Source organism: Silurus aristotelis (genome assembly GCF_946808225.1).
Source record: "Silurus aristotelis genome assembly, chromosome: 3".
Lineage (NCBI taxonomy): Eukaryota > Metazoa > Chordata > Actinopteri > Siluriformes > Siluridae > Silurus > Silurus aristotelis.
In genome coordinates, this window is record NC_139576.1 from 11699446 (window position 1) to 11717355 (window position 17910).

The 17910-nt window shown below is 37.6% G+C and overlaps 1 protein-coding gene across 4 annotated transcripts in view; it reads left to right on the plus strand.

Moving 5' to 3' along the window:
* Positions 1-17910, plus strand: part of fgf14 (fibroblast growth factor 14) — a 151619-nt gene that overhangs the window by 79223 nt on the left and 54486 nt on the right. Inside the window, exon 1 of one of the 4 annotated variants that reach the window (XM_083537188.1) lies at positions 130-167. The exons of 2 other annotated variants lie outside the window; for them this stretch is intronic. Coding sequence is in view for 1 of the 2 variants with exons in the window: in XM_083537185.1 (XP_083393311.1) it covers positions 10899-11091 (193 nt within the window). In the remaining variant the exon portion in view is untranslated. Of the gene's footprint in view, positions 1-129; positions 168-9636; positions 11092-17910 lie in introns of those variants that run through there. One more of the 4 variants, XM_083537185.1, reaches the window with a different exon arrangement.

Below are 17910 nucleotides of genomic sequence, written 5' to 3' on the forward strand. Positions count from 1 at the left end.
GTTATTGAATCAATGGGTGTACAATCCAAGAAATAAATATAAATGAATACTTAGTATGGCCAAATATTTTGTAAATTTATGATCTGTTAATAACAATAGTTTTTTCAAAAATAATTTACAGCTGGATATAACTTGATATGTCGCTGGGCAAGGCAACATATAAGCTGGTAAGTGCAATAATGGTTTTATTGTAACGATCTTTTGCTAGAATTGAAATATATTTTAAAGCAGAGTGATTTAAACTGTGAAATGGTGAAATGTTCTTTCACTATTATCAGCACTCTTGGAACACTGCTTGTACAATTAAATTTGTGGACTGGAACTAACTGCTGAATAAAAAAGTGCAGTGTGCATGGCTACTAATTCTTAGCTTCCTCATATGGCTGCACTTGGAAAATTTTAATGTGTTTATTAGCATAGCTTTTAATGTTAGAATGTGTGTTTAAAAGGGTACATGTTGTAATTAGTGTCATCTAGAGCTTTGCATGATGTTTAATTTTAGTTGAGTTTTCTGAATCCAGTACCCCACAGACTCACCAAGTAACTTGAATCATATTTAATGTGTACCAGAAATATCTGAAAACTCAAACCACAATTGAAAATGTGGTTTCTTCTCGAGATTTACTTAATACATTAGAAATTTGTCAATTTTTTCTATTTCCGAACTACAAATAGTTCAGTGTGTCAGAATAGTGTGTTTAAATGTGACTTCCTGTAACAAACACAAAATTGTATTTTGCATTTAGAACAATATTTGTAAGATTGATTTGCCAGATAAATTAATGCAAAAAAAGGAAGCTGTGAGTTTCTCTCATGACCTAATTTGGAAATAAAGAGACCACATAATTTGTGAAAGTCATGTCTTAAGATAGATCACTAGAACTTTAGTCATTGCATGGTACAGATGCACAGCAGTGAAATGCAGTTTCGCATGATGGATACGTCTGACCGTATCCATCAACCTGTCCATCACCACTGCAAACCGGAAAGGGCTTAGAGACGATCCTTGATGCATGGAACCTCCACCTTGAACCTCCAGTCTGTCATTCCTTCTGCACACTTCACTGCAGTCACACTGTCCTCATACATGTCCTGCACCACCCTCACATACTTCTCTGACACACCAGACTTCCTCATACAATACCACATCTTTTCTCTCGGCACCTTGTCGTACACTTTCTCTTAATCCACAAACACACACTGCAACTCCTTTTGACCTTCTCTATATGTCTCCATCATCATCCTCGAAGCAAATAATGTATTTGTAGTGCTTTTCCTTGGCATAAAACCATAATGTTGCTCACAGACGGTCACCTCTTCTCTCAGCCTGGCTTTCACTACTCTTTCCCATAACTATATGGTGTGACTGATCAACTTTATCCCCTGTAGTTACTGCAGGTCAGCACATCTCCCTTATTCTTAAAAACTGGTACCAGCACATTCCTCAGGCATCTACTTACCTTCCAAAATTTTGTTAAACAATATTGTTAAAAACTCCACTGCCATCTCTCCTAAACATCTCTATGCTTCTAATGGTATGTCATCTGGTCTAATTGACTTTCCACTCTTCATGCTCTTAATCGCTGCTCTCAGTTCCTCCTTTCTAATCCTATCCACTTCCTGGTTCACCAACACCACACCATCCAACCGTCTTTCTCTATTATTTTCTTCATTGATCAGCTGCTCAAAATACTCCCTCCATCCTCTCAACACACTCTCCTCACTAGCCCCTTGCAGCACATCCTTTCCAGCTCGGTCCCTCTGCCTGGCCAATCGGTTCAAATCCTTTTCTCCTTCCTTTGTGTCCAACTTATCATACAGCTCATCACATGCCTTTTTATTGGGCTTTCGCCACATCCCTCTTTACCTGCTGTTGCAATTCCTTGTACTCCTGCCTACAATTTCCACCGGTACCATGTTGGCTAACGATACCTGTGGCGATCGTTGGTAACCCGGGCCTCAACTGATCAAGTCTGAATTTCTGATTTGTGATCTGAACATTTGATTTGGCACATGTTTTACACTGGATGCCCTTCCTAACGTAACCCTCCCCAATAATCTGGGCTTGAGACCGGCACTAAGAGTGCACTGGATTGTGCAACCATAATGGCTGAGTTATCAACCAGAAGTGCAAATCATAGAATTGTACAAATAAATAAGTAAAAACATGTACAACAATATATAAGTTGTCTGTGGAGAGTATGTGCAGAAGCTGTTGAGTAAAAACTAAATTACATTTATCTGTCAAAAACACCTTGTCTGTTAATGTTTTTGAGACACGTGTGTTTCTTTTGATTTTATTCAGCAAACTAGTTACAAGGTAAAAATGCATGAATTGGACAGTGAATGAGAAATTTCTGTGAACCGTGTCCAAACTTGACATTTTTTACTCTAACTGAAGAACTTATATAAGACGGAAAACAGAAGAGATGATGTTAGCGGACTGCCACACATCCACCATCAAACATGTTGGAAGCTGATTAAGAGATGTTTTGGAGCAAAAAAGTTTGGAGAATTATTCTAGGTGAAAGGAATAATGATCCAATATGGCTACCATTCTATATTCAACACCTTGAAATTCAATTTGGACTGCGGCTAATTAGAACCAATTTCACCATACTTTGCACATGTGCACTTGGTCTTGTTAGTTTAGAGTTTGTTGCACAAAAGGTACATGCAGGTGTCTCTCAAAAGCAAATAAAAATGTCTAGGTGTATGCATGTATGTTTTAGGGATGTAACATACACAAAGTTCACGGTTCGGTACGTATCTCTGTTTTTAAGTAACGGTTAGATTTGGGTACAGTTAGGGGGAAGAAATGCATTAACATGCAATGCATTTTATTAACACAGTATATTATAAACATTTCTGAACATCAGCATTCACTTTTTTAAAACAATAAAATAATATTTAATACATTTTATAAAAATAAAATAGAATAAATCAAATTAATGCAATAAATGTTTTTAAGCTTATTGATTAAATATAGTAATCAAATAGTTTGATAAATAATTAATAAATATATTAAAAATTTATAAATTGAAAAATAATATTAAATAGTTTACAATTGTTAGAGCCCATTTGTGTATGTATGTTTGTGTATGTGTGTGTGTGTGTGTGTGTGTGTGTGTGTGTGTGTGTGTGTGTGTGTGTGTGTGTGTGTGTGTGTGTTTTACATTTAAAATTATAATTTTTTTAAAGATATGATCTACTAAACTACTACTTATTTCAGCATACTTTAACTTTAATGTATTCATTCCTTTCATCCTTTATTAATTCACATCCTGACATTCTGGAAGCTGGACATAAAACGCTTAAGAATCTATAGCACTTGAATTAGCCTTGTTTTTTGTTTTTTTTCATTTAGCCCTGTTCCTGGTTAGGGTAAGCAATAAGCTAGTGCTATGGATTTTCTAGTGTTTTAATGCATGCACAAAACAAATATATATATATTTTTTTTAATGTTGTGTATGTTTTCAAGTTTAATAATTTTAAAAAGTGCAAGGCGGTGACTAAACAAACTTGTGGTCCGCCACTTTATATGTTCCTGAGAAAACTCAGATTTTGTTCAGCACATAAAACGAATTGCATTTGGTACATGTGTACCGAACCGAAGGCCTTGTACCAAAGAATTTTGGTATGAATATGTGTACTGTTACACCCCTTGTATATATGTATATCTATGCGAGAAAATGAAAAATAAGAATATGTGCAAGATGTACTGTATGTCAGACATTATACAGACATTATAAGTAGATATAATTATATATGCATGCACTATATATGTGAGATATATAAATTGTATGTCTCTTAAGGGAACCTTTAAAGGTTCAAGAGTTGTTTTTTTGTGGTACAGGTCTTTATGTAGCACCACAGCCACTGGTTGGCAAGAACACAGTGAAGTGTAGCAGCAGAACATATGCAGCAAAATATACTGCATTTAACTTTTTCATGTGACGATTATAAGCAAGAGCCATTTATACTAAAAGGCACAAATATAGCAAGAGTTAAAATTTTACAAGCAATAAACCCATTTTAATGCATAGTATTATCATGCACTAAGTATTTCCTGAAAATATTCTGTTTTAGTTCTGTGTTTTAATATTATCTTGTTGTTTTCATGTTTTCTGTTCTTTTTTTTTTTCTAGTGTTGTCTTCTCACTGACATATATCAATGATGCTTCATTCATTAGCTCCAATTAGGTCACATTTGCCATGTTTGTTCGTGTAATAAGATTTCTTGTTGATATTTAAAGGTCAGGTAAAATGGCAAAGCCTTCCAGCCCAATCCTTTACTGCTTATTGATCAACAAGAGCCTTTTTTACTTCAATTTAACCTCAAACACAGACAACAATCAGGTGCTGATTTCATATAATAAATAATTCCTATTATATCACAAACGTTTTGTCACGCTACAGTTTATAAAATTCTTTTTGACAATTCTCAAATAAATGCACTGGTTACCATTCTTCTTAGGTACTTTAAGGGGTTATGCAATCATTTAGATCAAATTTCACTTGTGAAAGAGCTTCTTTTTCTTGCAATGTTCTGGCAGAGGAATGGCATTCTATTGTACTACATACTGTAGGTAGAGGGACTGAGGAAGCCTTTCAGTTTAACCATTTATTAAGAGTGTGTGCTGTCCCTGATTGAAGCACTCGACCTCTCTCACCACTTTTCACATCTTTTTTTTCCTTATTTTTTTATTGAGTGATTTTGATATCATGTTATTAACAATGTATCTTCCCACTCTAGTATACCCTTTCACTGAATAGATATGAAATTCAGTGAAATTCAATGAAGTTCAATTCAATGAAGTTTCATTGCACCAAGTATAAGGCTCTTTTTTTTTTTTATCACTTATTAATCCAGTCTCTGTAAGAAGTCTGTGTATGCCTGGAGGTTAAGACCATGACATTTCAGCACAGTTAATTAAATCCTATAGATTTTGCCCCTTAAATTTTGACCAAATCATTATACTGATTGCATTAGGAGCCTGCTCTTATTGCTGACAAATTTACAACAAGCAACTAAAAAGCAAATCGTCCACATTAACTGTTACTAATGCTGTAATGGAACATCAAGTTAGGTATGAAGTTCTGATGATTGCTCTAACATGTAATGTTGCATATCTCAGTTAAGGAGCTTCATTTCCTGACTAGCATTTTGGTGTATTTTTTTTTACAATCCATTTTTTTTTACAATCACTTTGGCACTAATTAAATTTTTCAAAACTTTACAGACCAAAAAAAAAATGCTCATTTTCCAAAATTATAACACGTTATCCACATTTACTTTTACATTTACTTGAACACAATACCAAAATATACCATAACTTAATGTTTTGACATTGAATGGCATTGAGGTACAGAAAAAACTTTAACAGAACAACACTTTTAGAATAATATAAATTTGGAAATCTGTACTGGGCTCATGGTGGAGTTTTATTTTTTCTCTCTTTTTTTTATATCCATGTCTTTTCCTCTGAAATTTATAAAGAAATAATAGTACTATTATTTATAATATTAAGTACCAGACAGCATGCCACATCTATAGAAATATGAGATTTCTCTCTTAAACCTCTTAACTTGTGCCTGGGAAATGAAATTATTTCTGTAATATTCACCATTGTGACTTTAAACCGAATGACATTACCAGGGCTGGTCCTTCATGTCTGTTCTTCCCCTGAGCTGTGTTAATAACACTAAATGATGAATGCATGGGTGTACTGTATAATAATCAGTGGGTTATTATTAAATATTGGGCAAATGTCAGAGGCTATTTTTTGTTTTTAATCAAATGGCCATTCTGTGCTTATTGTTAATTATTTGAGTGCAAACATTCAAAATGTGCCCTCGACTGTTTCATTTTTTTACAAGCTTTCAGCACTTTTTAATCAATTTTATAGTTCAATATTGCAAATATAATATATCTACACACTGCTGTGAAATGCATTTTCTCATTATTAATGATCATTATTGTGATGCTTCATAAATCACATGAAGTAAAAATATATTATTTGTAATATTGAACTGTAATATTGACCCTCATTGACCTGAAAAAATATACTATAAAGTAAATATACTGTATATTTTGACATCATTACTGTTCAATAATCATTTACTGAATGCTCACTGGATTGAAAACAGCAGGGTTTTATCTGACTTTAGCCATGCTACTGTAGAATATGTATTATTATATTTAATCTTTCAAAATAATCAGCCAGGAAAATATTTTTTCTGTGAATTGTTAGTAATATACATTCACATATCACATAAATAGTAAATAATTTTTATTTTATATAATAATATTTGCCATTTGGCTACTTTGGATTCTGTGTGCAAGTGTAAATATTTACATTTTCTGAATATTCATTTTATTTACTGAGCAATGCCTTTAGATACATTATAGGACTCTTTTTAACTGCAGATTTGTAACTATACTCACCTCTCTAAGTCCTGGATGAGTTCTTAGGCAAATAGATTTGTTGGAGAAAGTTGGGGCGGACTGTCAGCTTTTACTAACAATGTTATCTCTGAGTAAAGAGTGTATAAATAGAGACAAGGCAGTGGCAGCGAGGGCTTCGAGAAAAGCTCTGTTTCTCCTGCAGCTCTAACCTGACAATGGTTTTATTATGGAGACTTGCACACTAAAGAGGAAAAAGAAAGTAGGTATGCGCACACTTTCTTATTTCAAAGAATTATCATGTGATTGCACTTTTCATTGTATTTTTTTCTTCATTTATAAATAGCATTCATTATAGGCGCATATAGGGTATAGTCTCAGTCTAATAACTTTATTATTCTAATCACGGGTGCTGCACTGAATGTTTTTGATGACACCGTGTTCTGCTTCAGGCAGGTTTTTTGGCCTTTATCTCTAAGCTGCCAGCCATGTATTGTACATAAAACAGATTTGCTAACAGATTAAAAAAGGATTGTGCAAAAAAAAAAAGGAAATAACAATGTGCAAGCTTAGAGCTAAACACTGTTAAAGCCGATTGTCAATTTAAGGATATGTGTGAGTAACATTTGTAATAAAGATCTCCTATAGATGTATTTACAGGTTCTACTGTATACAGACGTATACAGTATAGAAGTTATCATACAGTACATAAGTATAGAGTATAAATATTGTAGTAAGATTTTTACATTTATTAAACAAGAATTTTCCCTCAGAGTTCATTTGAAGGTTGGCAGTGTTGGCAGACCCATGCAACTTAAACATGCAGCCAGGAATTAAACGATCCAGATGGTGTGTGTTCTGGTTCTGTGAGACATTTCACTTATTTAATTACCCAAAAAGCAATGCTATCAGAAACCATAAAATCTCAGTACAGATATTACAGGCTCTGTAATAACAATCACAAATAGGTTATCGTTTATGTGCTATATAATTGAAAGTGAACACATTATTTTAGTATGAGGAAACTCTGCATTGGTCTCTCACCCACACACACACACACACACACACACACACACACACACACACACACACTCAGCTGTTACTTGTTTGCAGTTTTCTTTTTCATTTTGCCTTTATTTTAAGTGTGAGACTGATCTCTGCACCATTATTTTTGCAGGAAGTTGCATCTCTCTCACTCTTGTGTGTGTGTGCGCGTGTGCGTGTGTATTTATTGTTGAGCTGACAGTGTCCACTGCTGGTTGGAGCGCAAACTGCAATGCACACTAATCATAAGCATTCAAACTATATTTATAAAATAAATTTTTGATCCCTGTGTGTGCACTGCTTGGACAGCGTTCAGATGCTCGGTCTAAAAACCAAACAAAACAAGTTATATTTTAGAGACGTGGATTTAAAAGTCGCTGCTACTGTTATTTCAGAAACGTTTGTAGAAATGCTTTTGGATCTATCCATCTGTGGTGTTTGACTTTGTGCAGGATATCTTAATGCACATTTTATCCTCATCTGGTCTGCATATTCCGCATGTAAGTGTGTGTGTGTGTGTGTGTGTGTGTTTGTATGTGTGTTTGTGTGTGTGTATATATATATATATATATATATATATATATATATATATATATATATATATATATATATATATATATATATATATATATATATATATACACGATTCATGCTCATTGTGTGTAAGTGTGTGATGGTGAAAAGGAATCTCAACCAGTGCTCGAATTGAGTCAAGTCTTATGGGTGTCCCCAGTTGTGTAATACAGTTATTTTTTACTAAAATAATTTTCAGGACCCCCCTAAGCCTATTTTTTACATAAGTGGGTCCCTTATGCCATATGGGGGTCCCGGATCCCCCAGCCCCCCTCATTTCGAGCACTGATCTCAACTGTGTTTCATGAATCATGGATGAGAAAAGCGAGAGTAAGATCTTTGCTGTCACCATCTCCAGAAATCAACCCAATATTCTATTATAGTGGCAAACAGCAGATGGCTCTGTCGAGTTTTTATTCCTTTTGGCTGTGATCGGGTTTCCCCCAGCGGTGCTGAGCTGAACGAGAAAATACCCACCGTTATTAGGCCATTATATGGCTGGTATCTTTAGCTTGGCACCTCTCTACACCGTTTATTACGATGTGCATAACGGAACTGGATCAGGCGAAAGAAAGAAACAAAATGTGTGTGTGTGCGTGCGTGCGTGTGTGTGTGTGTGTGTGTGTGTGTGTGTGTGTGTTAGGCGAAAGAAAGAAACAAAATGTGTGTGTGTGTGTGTGTGTGTGTGTGAGAAGGGGGAGGGGGGCAAATGTATAAGAGTGGGAGCGTTTAAGAGATAAGAGCAATGTGTGTACTGTATGTGTGAGAATAAGAGAGAGAGAGAGAGAGAGAGAGAGAGAGAGAGAGATTTGTAGTATTTAAGAGAAGAGAAAGCGCTTGAGAGATAGTGTGTGTGTGTGTGTGTTGTGTGTGTGTGTGTGTGTGTGTGTGTGTGTGTGTGTGTGTGTGTGTGTGTGTGTGTGTGTGTGTGAGAGAGAGTGTGCCGCTGTAAGGCGGGAAAAGGCGTGTGTGTGAGAGAGATTTTGAGGGTGTGTGAGAAAGAGAGTGTGTGAGAGAGAGAGAGAGAGAAAGTGAGAGAGAGAATGTGTGCTTGAGCGTGCGTGATTATCAGTGCTCAGTTGCTGCTGTCCATGGTGCTGAATTTCAGCTTCAGGTCACCATCAAGCGGTGAGAGCGCCGCATCCTAACCACTAGACCACCAGGGACCATCAACAGAAATTATAAATATTTCGAAAACAGTAATAATCAGGAACTATACTATAAATAGTCTCTTAATTTTTGTTGTAATTGATATAATAATAATAATAATAATAATAATAATAATAATAATAATAGTAATAATAATAATTGGGTTAATAATTAAGTTAATAACGTGCAATATACTTATTCTAAAGATAATAGACACTACTTTGTTTGATAACACACACAAGTGTTTCATGTTTGCAATTTTCTGTTGCTTTTATACAAACTGCTTCCCAGTTTGAGACACAATCCTGATCACTTTTTTGATTGCATGTTATGCAGCGGTTTGCACCTCTCTCAGTGTGTGTGTGTGTGTGTGCGCGCGTGCGTGTGTGTGTGTGTGTGTGTGTGCGCGCGTGCGTGTGTGTGTGTGTGTGTGTGTGATAGTTCACAGAGCGAATAATACATTTGTGGATTGTTTAGTTACGGGTTTATGAGGACATTAAGAACCCCTGTCATGTGTTGCTGGTTATACAGTGTGTAAAGTTGTTGGAATCTGGCAGGGTTGGTGTTTGCTGTTCTTTGGCTGAACTAGCTGTGCGCGTGCAGAAGCTCGTTATCAGCTCTCAGTAAACGGTGTGTCAGAAAGCCGCTTCCTGGCGACACGGGTTACTTTCAGCTGCCTGAGCGTCTGAAATGATGGGGAAGGAGGAGTGAGTGCCGAGGACTTGTTGATGGCGGAGACGCGGTGATCTGTGGGCTGAGACAGCAGGCAGGCGCGCGCCTTTTTCCCGCCTTACAGCGCCACGCACGCGCACACACACACACACACACACACACACACACACACACGGTGTGCTCCTTGTAGAACTACAAAACACACAAGAAAGATATTTGGCTGTTCGAGTGTTGAGAGAGAATGTGGCAGTGCGTCGCACGGCGGCCACGTCCTTTTCCAAATCAGGGTCTTTAGTCGGCTTAGTCGCACCGCGTCGCCCTCGACTGTTCTCCCGTCGGCTTCACGAGGTCCCGAACGCGGGTATGCGCGCGTGCCCCGAAGCGGGCTACCGGAGAATTCGCGTTTCCTCCGCCTCAAACTTGTCTCCGGGTCTCACCGTCGCACCTGTCGCGGTACTCTGGATGCCGTCAGGAAGAGCGGAACACGTTCAGGAGATGCCTGCCGTGCATGCCGGGTGAGCAGAGAGGTCTCACTGCTCCTCCTTAGGAGGAGAGGTAGACATCCATTTCTCCATCTCCGATTTTTAATGCGCGCGGACGCGTTTGTGATGGCGCTGACTAACCAGAGCTAAGAGAGGAAAAGGGGAGAGGAAAGTTCCGGATACGTCTCTCCTCTCTCTCCTCTCTCTCTCTTTCACACACACACTTGTGTGGTTAAAAGCCATTCGTGAATGCATGTAACGGAACCGGACTACTGACAATAACTGGGAATAATATAAAACCTGCAGGTACGTGCGCCTGCACTGGATTCGGGGAAGATGTGAATCAGACCTGCTGGTACTTTTTTTTTTTTTGCGATGTGTCTGAAGCCCGAGCTCGTCTCGTGCGCGCACTACTGAATTAAACCCGGGCGGTAAACTGATAGGAAGCGGAGCGAGCGGAGGGCCAGCGCGTGCGGACGGGATTATGGGACAGTGATACAGCGCGCGCGCGTCGTCGTCGTCGTCTGTGCTGCGTTCAAGAAGAGTTGCGCGCGCGGGGGGTTTCGTGAGCCATGGCAGCTGCGATAGCCAGTGGTTTGATCCGCCAGAAGCGGCAGGCGCGGGAGCAGCATTTAGACCGACCCTCCACGAACCGAAGGAGGAAAAGCCCGAACAAGAACAAAGGTCTCTGCAACGGCAACCTTGTTGACATCTTCGCTAAAGTGCGAATCTTCGGCCTCAGGAAGCGGAGACTACGGCGCCAAGGTGTGAGCAAGTTCTCGGTTCATGGTATATATATATATATATATATATATATATATATATATATATATATATATATATATATATATATATATATATATATAGCATACTGCATAATTTATACTTAAATAAACGGTGGTTATATATTGCTTCATTTACTTAACGCACGAGACGTGACCAAGGTGAAATGTATCATTTTCTTTTATAATGGATTTATTTTTGTTATTATCTTATCATAGCTAAACGTTAGGATTGAATTCATCCCCTACTGCACTACGTATGATTATATTATATGAATTATAAAGTATATTTATTAAAACTGCAATATTTGTTTGGAATGCTATTTGCTTGTTTATGCAGGTATAAGTTACTAGTAATAGTAGTCTAGTGGTCCTTAGATAAGCAAGCACACTACAGTATAAGTGTTATATAATTTTTGTTAGAATTAACTACTAGTAGTCATAAGAAAAAATATTAAGCTTATTGTATGCAAGTCTATACCAAGAAAACTTTCACATTTTTTAAATGGACATCCAATGTTTATTCATTCCTACAGTGTTCATTTAAGTCCAGCTGGACCTCTGTTAAACATATTTTGACGTATAATTATGAGTCAACCGGGAAGCTAAAATTTTCTCCCACACAACCTTAAATACTAATTATTGTGTTTTAGTGGGTGTCTTTCATGTAGGCCACACACACACACACACACACATATATATATATAAAATATCGCACAGGATTGAGCTTTTCATTACATTTTTTGTTTTTAACCATAAAGTATGAGTTTTTGAAAAACATCCTTTGAAATGCTGGTGAATCACAGGTCTCAATAGTGTGCAGGCTTTACAGCAGCAGGTGTTTCAACTTGTTGCTGTAAAGATGCTATCAGAGAGCTACAGTTGGCAGCATTTAGCAAATTCTTGTCTCAAGGTATATGGCAATCAAATGAATAGCACACAGTGTTAAAATAAACTGCACATAATCACAAAGTGATCATATATATATATATATATATATATATATATATATATATATATATATATATATATATATATATATATATATATATATATATATATATATATGATTTGTAAGTGTGTGGATAATAGACTATAAAAAACAGCTAACTTTGTCATTAATTTTGCCATAGGCAAAAAAAAATAAATGCTATAACAAAGGCCACAGGTTGGTGCAGTATTTCATGGTCTCATGGCCTCAACCAAATAAATCATCAGTAAAAGATGTTGCCACAAAAGGGCGGCGAATGATGAATTATCCTCGGAACGTCTTGGCTACCATGCACCTGTGACGGCCATTTTATTACAGCTGGCAAGCAGCTCATGGCTGCCCTGTGTACTCAGCATTTGATTCTTGTGTTGAAGCATGTTGAGGAGCTGCTCGACTAAGCGCAATCAAGCCTGTCTTCCCTCTTAAGCGAGTCACATGACCACACGAGAAGCGTAAACGAGACGGACGTTGAAATGGCTGCTTTATCTTGGTTTCGGGGGCTTATTGTGAGTCTGGCACACATTTGTGGGGAATCTTGCTGTGTCCTTGTCTGTACTATTTTGGATGGAAGACCCTCTGGGAGTTGCCTCATTAAATTCCCTTTGCTGTGAGATTTGGAAAATCTTTAGTGAGCGCTTTTTTTCTTTTTTTTTGAGCTCACACACAATAGCTTTTTATCAAGAAAGGCAGCTCCTTTTTGCTTCCTTCCTTTCCACCACTTGTCGTGCTTTTTTGTTTTTCCATAATATGTAACCCATGCAATAAAGAAGATTAGTGCTGTGTTTGCTCAGGCTTACTTCTGCAGGATCCAAAAAACAAATTTCCAACAAATAAACCTAAACGTAGACACCTATTAGAAAAAGCACTCAGATGCTAAAGTTGCCGTCATGCCTAGACTGGATGCAGCTGTGTTCGCTCTGGAAATGGGAGTCTCCCCCCCCCATGTAGAGAAAGCTATTTTGCCTTCCACTGTGCAGGATGTGGGCTAGCTGTCACTTTGTGAACTCGGAACATGCTCTCGAACATATCCTAGGGGCTGTTTAGATATATTTGAAATTTCAGGTTCAGCTTCTTTTTTAAATGTACCAATGATTACCTAAATATCAGCAGCAGTTGCAGGATCAATTAGCCGAAGGAATGACAAGCTTGACCTGCATTTAGTGCATACTCTGGCATAAACTTATCCAGTCCTTTTCAAGGTCTATTTGGAATGGCTTCCACTAAACATTACAAACAGGTTTGGATGATCACTTTGTCTTGTTTCATTCTCTGAGCTCCCATGCAAAGCACTCTATTATAGAGACAAGCTCCTTTTATATGGCAAAGATTCAAAAATTAGATTGTAATGGGAGACTTGCTATTGTACTGGTAACTGAGGGTTTAATTGAATCGTATGCATACTCTTCATTTCTCTTCTCTCCCCTCCTCTCCTCTCCTTTCCTTTCCTTTCCTTTCCTTTCCTTTCCTTTCCTTTCCTTTCCTTTCCTTTCCTTTCCTTTTCTTTCCTTTCCTTTCCTGCTCTGTGTAACAGCAGTGTTCCCCTTATTTTAAAAATCTCTTCTCTTCTCTTCTCTTCTCTTCTCTTCTCTTCTCTTCTCTTCTCTTCTCTTCTCTTCTCTTCTCTTCTCTTCTCTTCTCTCCTGTCTGTAACAGCATTGTTCCCCTTGTTTTGGAAATCTCTTCTCTTCTCTTCTCTTCTCTTCTCTTCTCTTCTCTTCTCTTCTCTTCTCTTCTCTTCTCTTCTCTTCTCTTCTCTTCTCTTCTCTTCTCTCTTGCTATTAACAAAGCATCTTATTAAGATCAAACATGAACCCTTATCAATTTTCATTAAACTATATCATTTTCATTCTGAATTAATTTATCTATAAACTGCACTCTTAGAAATAATATTAAATGTGACAGTTTTTGTGATCTTTTTATCATATGGAAATATGGCAATAAAACTCATCTAAAGTGAACACATTGACTGTAATTAGTTTTTATTACAGTATGGTTTTATTAAAGTACGGTCCTTTTTTTTGGATCGTTTTACTGTATATACAAGGAACGGTACAGTTAAGTATGATTTTCTTCTGAGAGTGTAATACTCTCGCAACCGGGCAAAACATGAAAGGCCTCTCCTGGCCAGCAAAACCAAGCACAGCTTGTATTAATTTAACATCTCCTTTGTGCCCCTATTCACTTCTGTTCTCTAGATTAAAGCAGGGATATGCCTTTGATTGCCTCCGAGCATTCTACTGTTGTATGCTTTGTACCTTTTTGGGGCAAATCTTCAATTCCTATGAGGAAACGGATCAGGGTTTCATTCAGACCTTAGTGCTGACTATGTGAATTGTCTGAAAAGAAGTCCCTTAGTGTCAGTAGAAAAAAGCAGTGAGCCGGCGTTGTGCTTCTGTAAGTTCTTTTAAATCGGCGCATTATGTAACATTTGTTTAGCAAAGCTAAAGCAGAAAGTAGACGGTCTGGAATGTTTACAGGATCTGTGCCAGGTTTTCTTTCTCTTTTGGTCACATCTGTAGTTAGGAGCACTTTGTGACCTTCAGTTGACCTGAGAGATTTAATTCGCATCTGCTCAGTCAGGATACCTCACATGCCTCTGCAGTTCCATCTCTTTGCTTTAAACTGTTACGCTATTATGCTAATAAACACAAGACAGAATGTGACAGGTCTTCCTTAAGGCTGACTACATAATGGCTCGATTTGGCACAGTGGATTCCGATCGGTACACGTTGTGTCCAATTATTACTTTCAATGGGATGGAAGATCCCCGGTGAAGAGGAGCTTCTAATCTCTCCTCATGCCATGTCTCATTAATACGTTCCATGAATTTTGAATTCACCTTATTATGTTCCTCTTAGCCCCCCTGTACCATTTGGTGTCAGGTAATGCTTATAAACACTGGGCTGTGTAGAGCTGTCTAAAGAAAGTCCTGCCCCTGCTGCTGTAACTAATTGATACCTTCCCTAGTGTCATCTTTACTTTCAGCTATCAGTGGGCCGTATCGATCGTGTAGTGCCGTGCTATGTCGGGGAGCGCAAACCGATCTGGATTTTTAACTGAAGCAAAACAAATTTGATAGCGCTTACATAACTGAGGAGAAAAAAAATCACTTCTTCTCAAAAAAAAAAGAAAAAAACCCTGTCTGTTGCACGCCCACATAGCATTAAGATCTTCACAATCCTCAGTGAAAGGAGCACCATTCTGGGATACAAACAGCATCAGTGCTTGTTCAGAGTTTCACCTTGACAACAGCGCAGTGCCTGCACGACTATGTAGGCTGGAAAAGCCCCTCTGTTCTTCTTTTCTTTTTTTTTTTTCCGAAGACTCTTAAGTGGGTCAGTCACATTTTGTGGTTAACTCTGCAGCTGCTGCTGTGTAACAGCAAAGCGTGTTCCCCTTGTATCAGAAAATGGATTCCCCCACCATTATCACCACCGCTCGCTTTTCTCTTCATCTTCTTTCATTTCTCTTCTGTTCTTGCTGATAGTCTCCTAAATATGAGAAGTTTTTATAACAGATCATTGTTACCCCTAAATACCTTTTTTTAAAATGTGACAGATTGTCACAACACTTATTGCTGATTTGCAATCATACTCCATTCATCGCTGTGTTGCTTTTTTCCTGTTCCAAATCGTGAGGCTTGTCGTAAGACTTGTAAGAACATACTTATGATGAGACCTTTTATTTTCTCCACTATAGTCCCGGATGCAATCACTTATACAATTAAGTGAGTAATTGTAAGTCTTTTTGATTGTCTTCAAAAGTGGGACTAGCATGGGAATGAAAGTGTAGTGTAGAGTTTTACTTTTTTGTTTGTAATTCCTACAACCAGCAATTTGCCACTCATCCAACAGCTTGTTGAGATGCATTTTTTGCTTATAAGGTCCAGGTGGAACAAAGTCATGTGTGCCTGCTTTAATAAAAAAAAAATAAATAAAAAAAAAATAAAAAATGTAAGTTTCTTTTGTATTTCATAATTCCCCAAATGTCACAAGGAGTTAAGTAAACGCCTTCAGTCAGGATCACATGCATCACGTTATTTCATCTGAGAGATTGTTTCAGATGCGATGTGCACATTGTAAAAACTCCAGCTAACTGTATACAACTCCAACCAGACATAAAAACGTTTGCATGCAATTTATCTGCCACACTTATATATACACACTCTATACTTTGAATAGCAACATTCCGGGACAAGCAGAAATTGCTTATTCACTTGAATGTGGTGTATTCTACATTCTGCATTTTAACAATGGCCTGCTACTCTTCTATTTGAATATGATAAATAAACTACCGTATTTTTCGGACTATAAGCCGCTACTTTGTTCCCACATTTTGAACCCCGTGGCTTAAACAACGAAGCAGCTAATTTATGGATTTTTCCTGGGTTTTTCCCGGTTTCACAAACTTCAAGCCAAAAAACTGAGCGACAACATTAGACAAATAAATTTCCGAACGGAAACGAAAAAACGCACCTCACCTGTGTTCTAAGCCGGTGGCGCACGATGATGACAAAAGATAAACTCCCCAGAGAAATACAGTGGTACCTTGACCTACGAGTTTAATTCGATCCGTGGATGAGCTGGTATTTCAATTCACATCAAAACAGTTTTCCATATTGAAAATACTTAAAATGGCATTAATCCGTTCCAACCCTCAAAATGACACCCCGTATTTATGTTTCATGTTATTAAATTGGAAAATACATTTCTAAATAACAAATCTTGTATAAAAACATAATAAAAAGAGTATGTAAAGATATAATAAGAGATGAGACGACTTGAGCTAACGAAAACGCCAGTGGGGTGTATGTGTGTGTGGAGGGGGGGTAGAGGCGATAAGCAGAGGCGGAGGGAAAACTAGTTTTTTACTATCACTACTGTACACTTCGATATTCCTAAACTTTAAAATTGTAACTTTTTCTTCTCCGCTTATCTTGGCTTCGCTTCGCCATCTAGCAGCGGCGTCTCGAGCTTGTACCTTCATTTTTTGCCCGCGTAACAAAGCAAAAAAAATCGACCGAGTGACCGCTCGTACCTCGGAAAACTCGTACATTAATGCACTCGTAGGTCGAGGTACCATTGTAGTTGTGAAAGGAAGGAGGAAGACAGTGAACAATGACTTACTTGGTCGGCTACTGTTTAGATACAAGCCGTTGTAGCTCCTTGAGTCTGGGTCATGGGATAGCTCACTAAAACTCCAGTTGCAACAGAAATCATATAAGCACGGACAGGTTTCCAAAACTCGTGCTTTTTTATTTTTCTTGGCAACAGCGTTGTGGGTTAGTCAAAAAAACTTAGAAATCCTCAGTCTCACACGCACACACACACACGCAGTAATAGCGGAAGAATGCAGTGACATGCTATTCCCAAAATACCGCTATAATAGAAGCACAACATATTTCACCCCTTAAACCGTGTGTAACGTGTCTTTTGTGAAAGCCTGTGTAAAATACATTAGTGTAGCCTATAGTGCGGCTTATTTATGTTAAAAATAAAAATATTTGTCAAAATCAGTGGGTGCGGCTTATATTAGGGTGCGCTTTGTGTCCGGAAATTACAGTCTATAAAGTATAGTTATATAAATAAAGTATAAAAGCATTTACAACAGGATAGAAGGTTTTTGCTTTTTATGATATATGATAGCTCATGTAACTTCTCTTCTTTGCAAACATTTTCAGGGCTTGCAAGTCACGATAACGGGAAATGCTGTAATGTGCATGAGCTCTAAAAGGTAGCAAGATTCCAGCCTGTACACTTTACTGGCTTCTGAGAATATAAAGAGTGTCCACATTAAAAAATACATGCAATA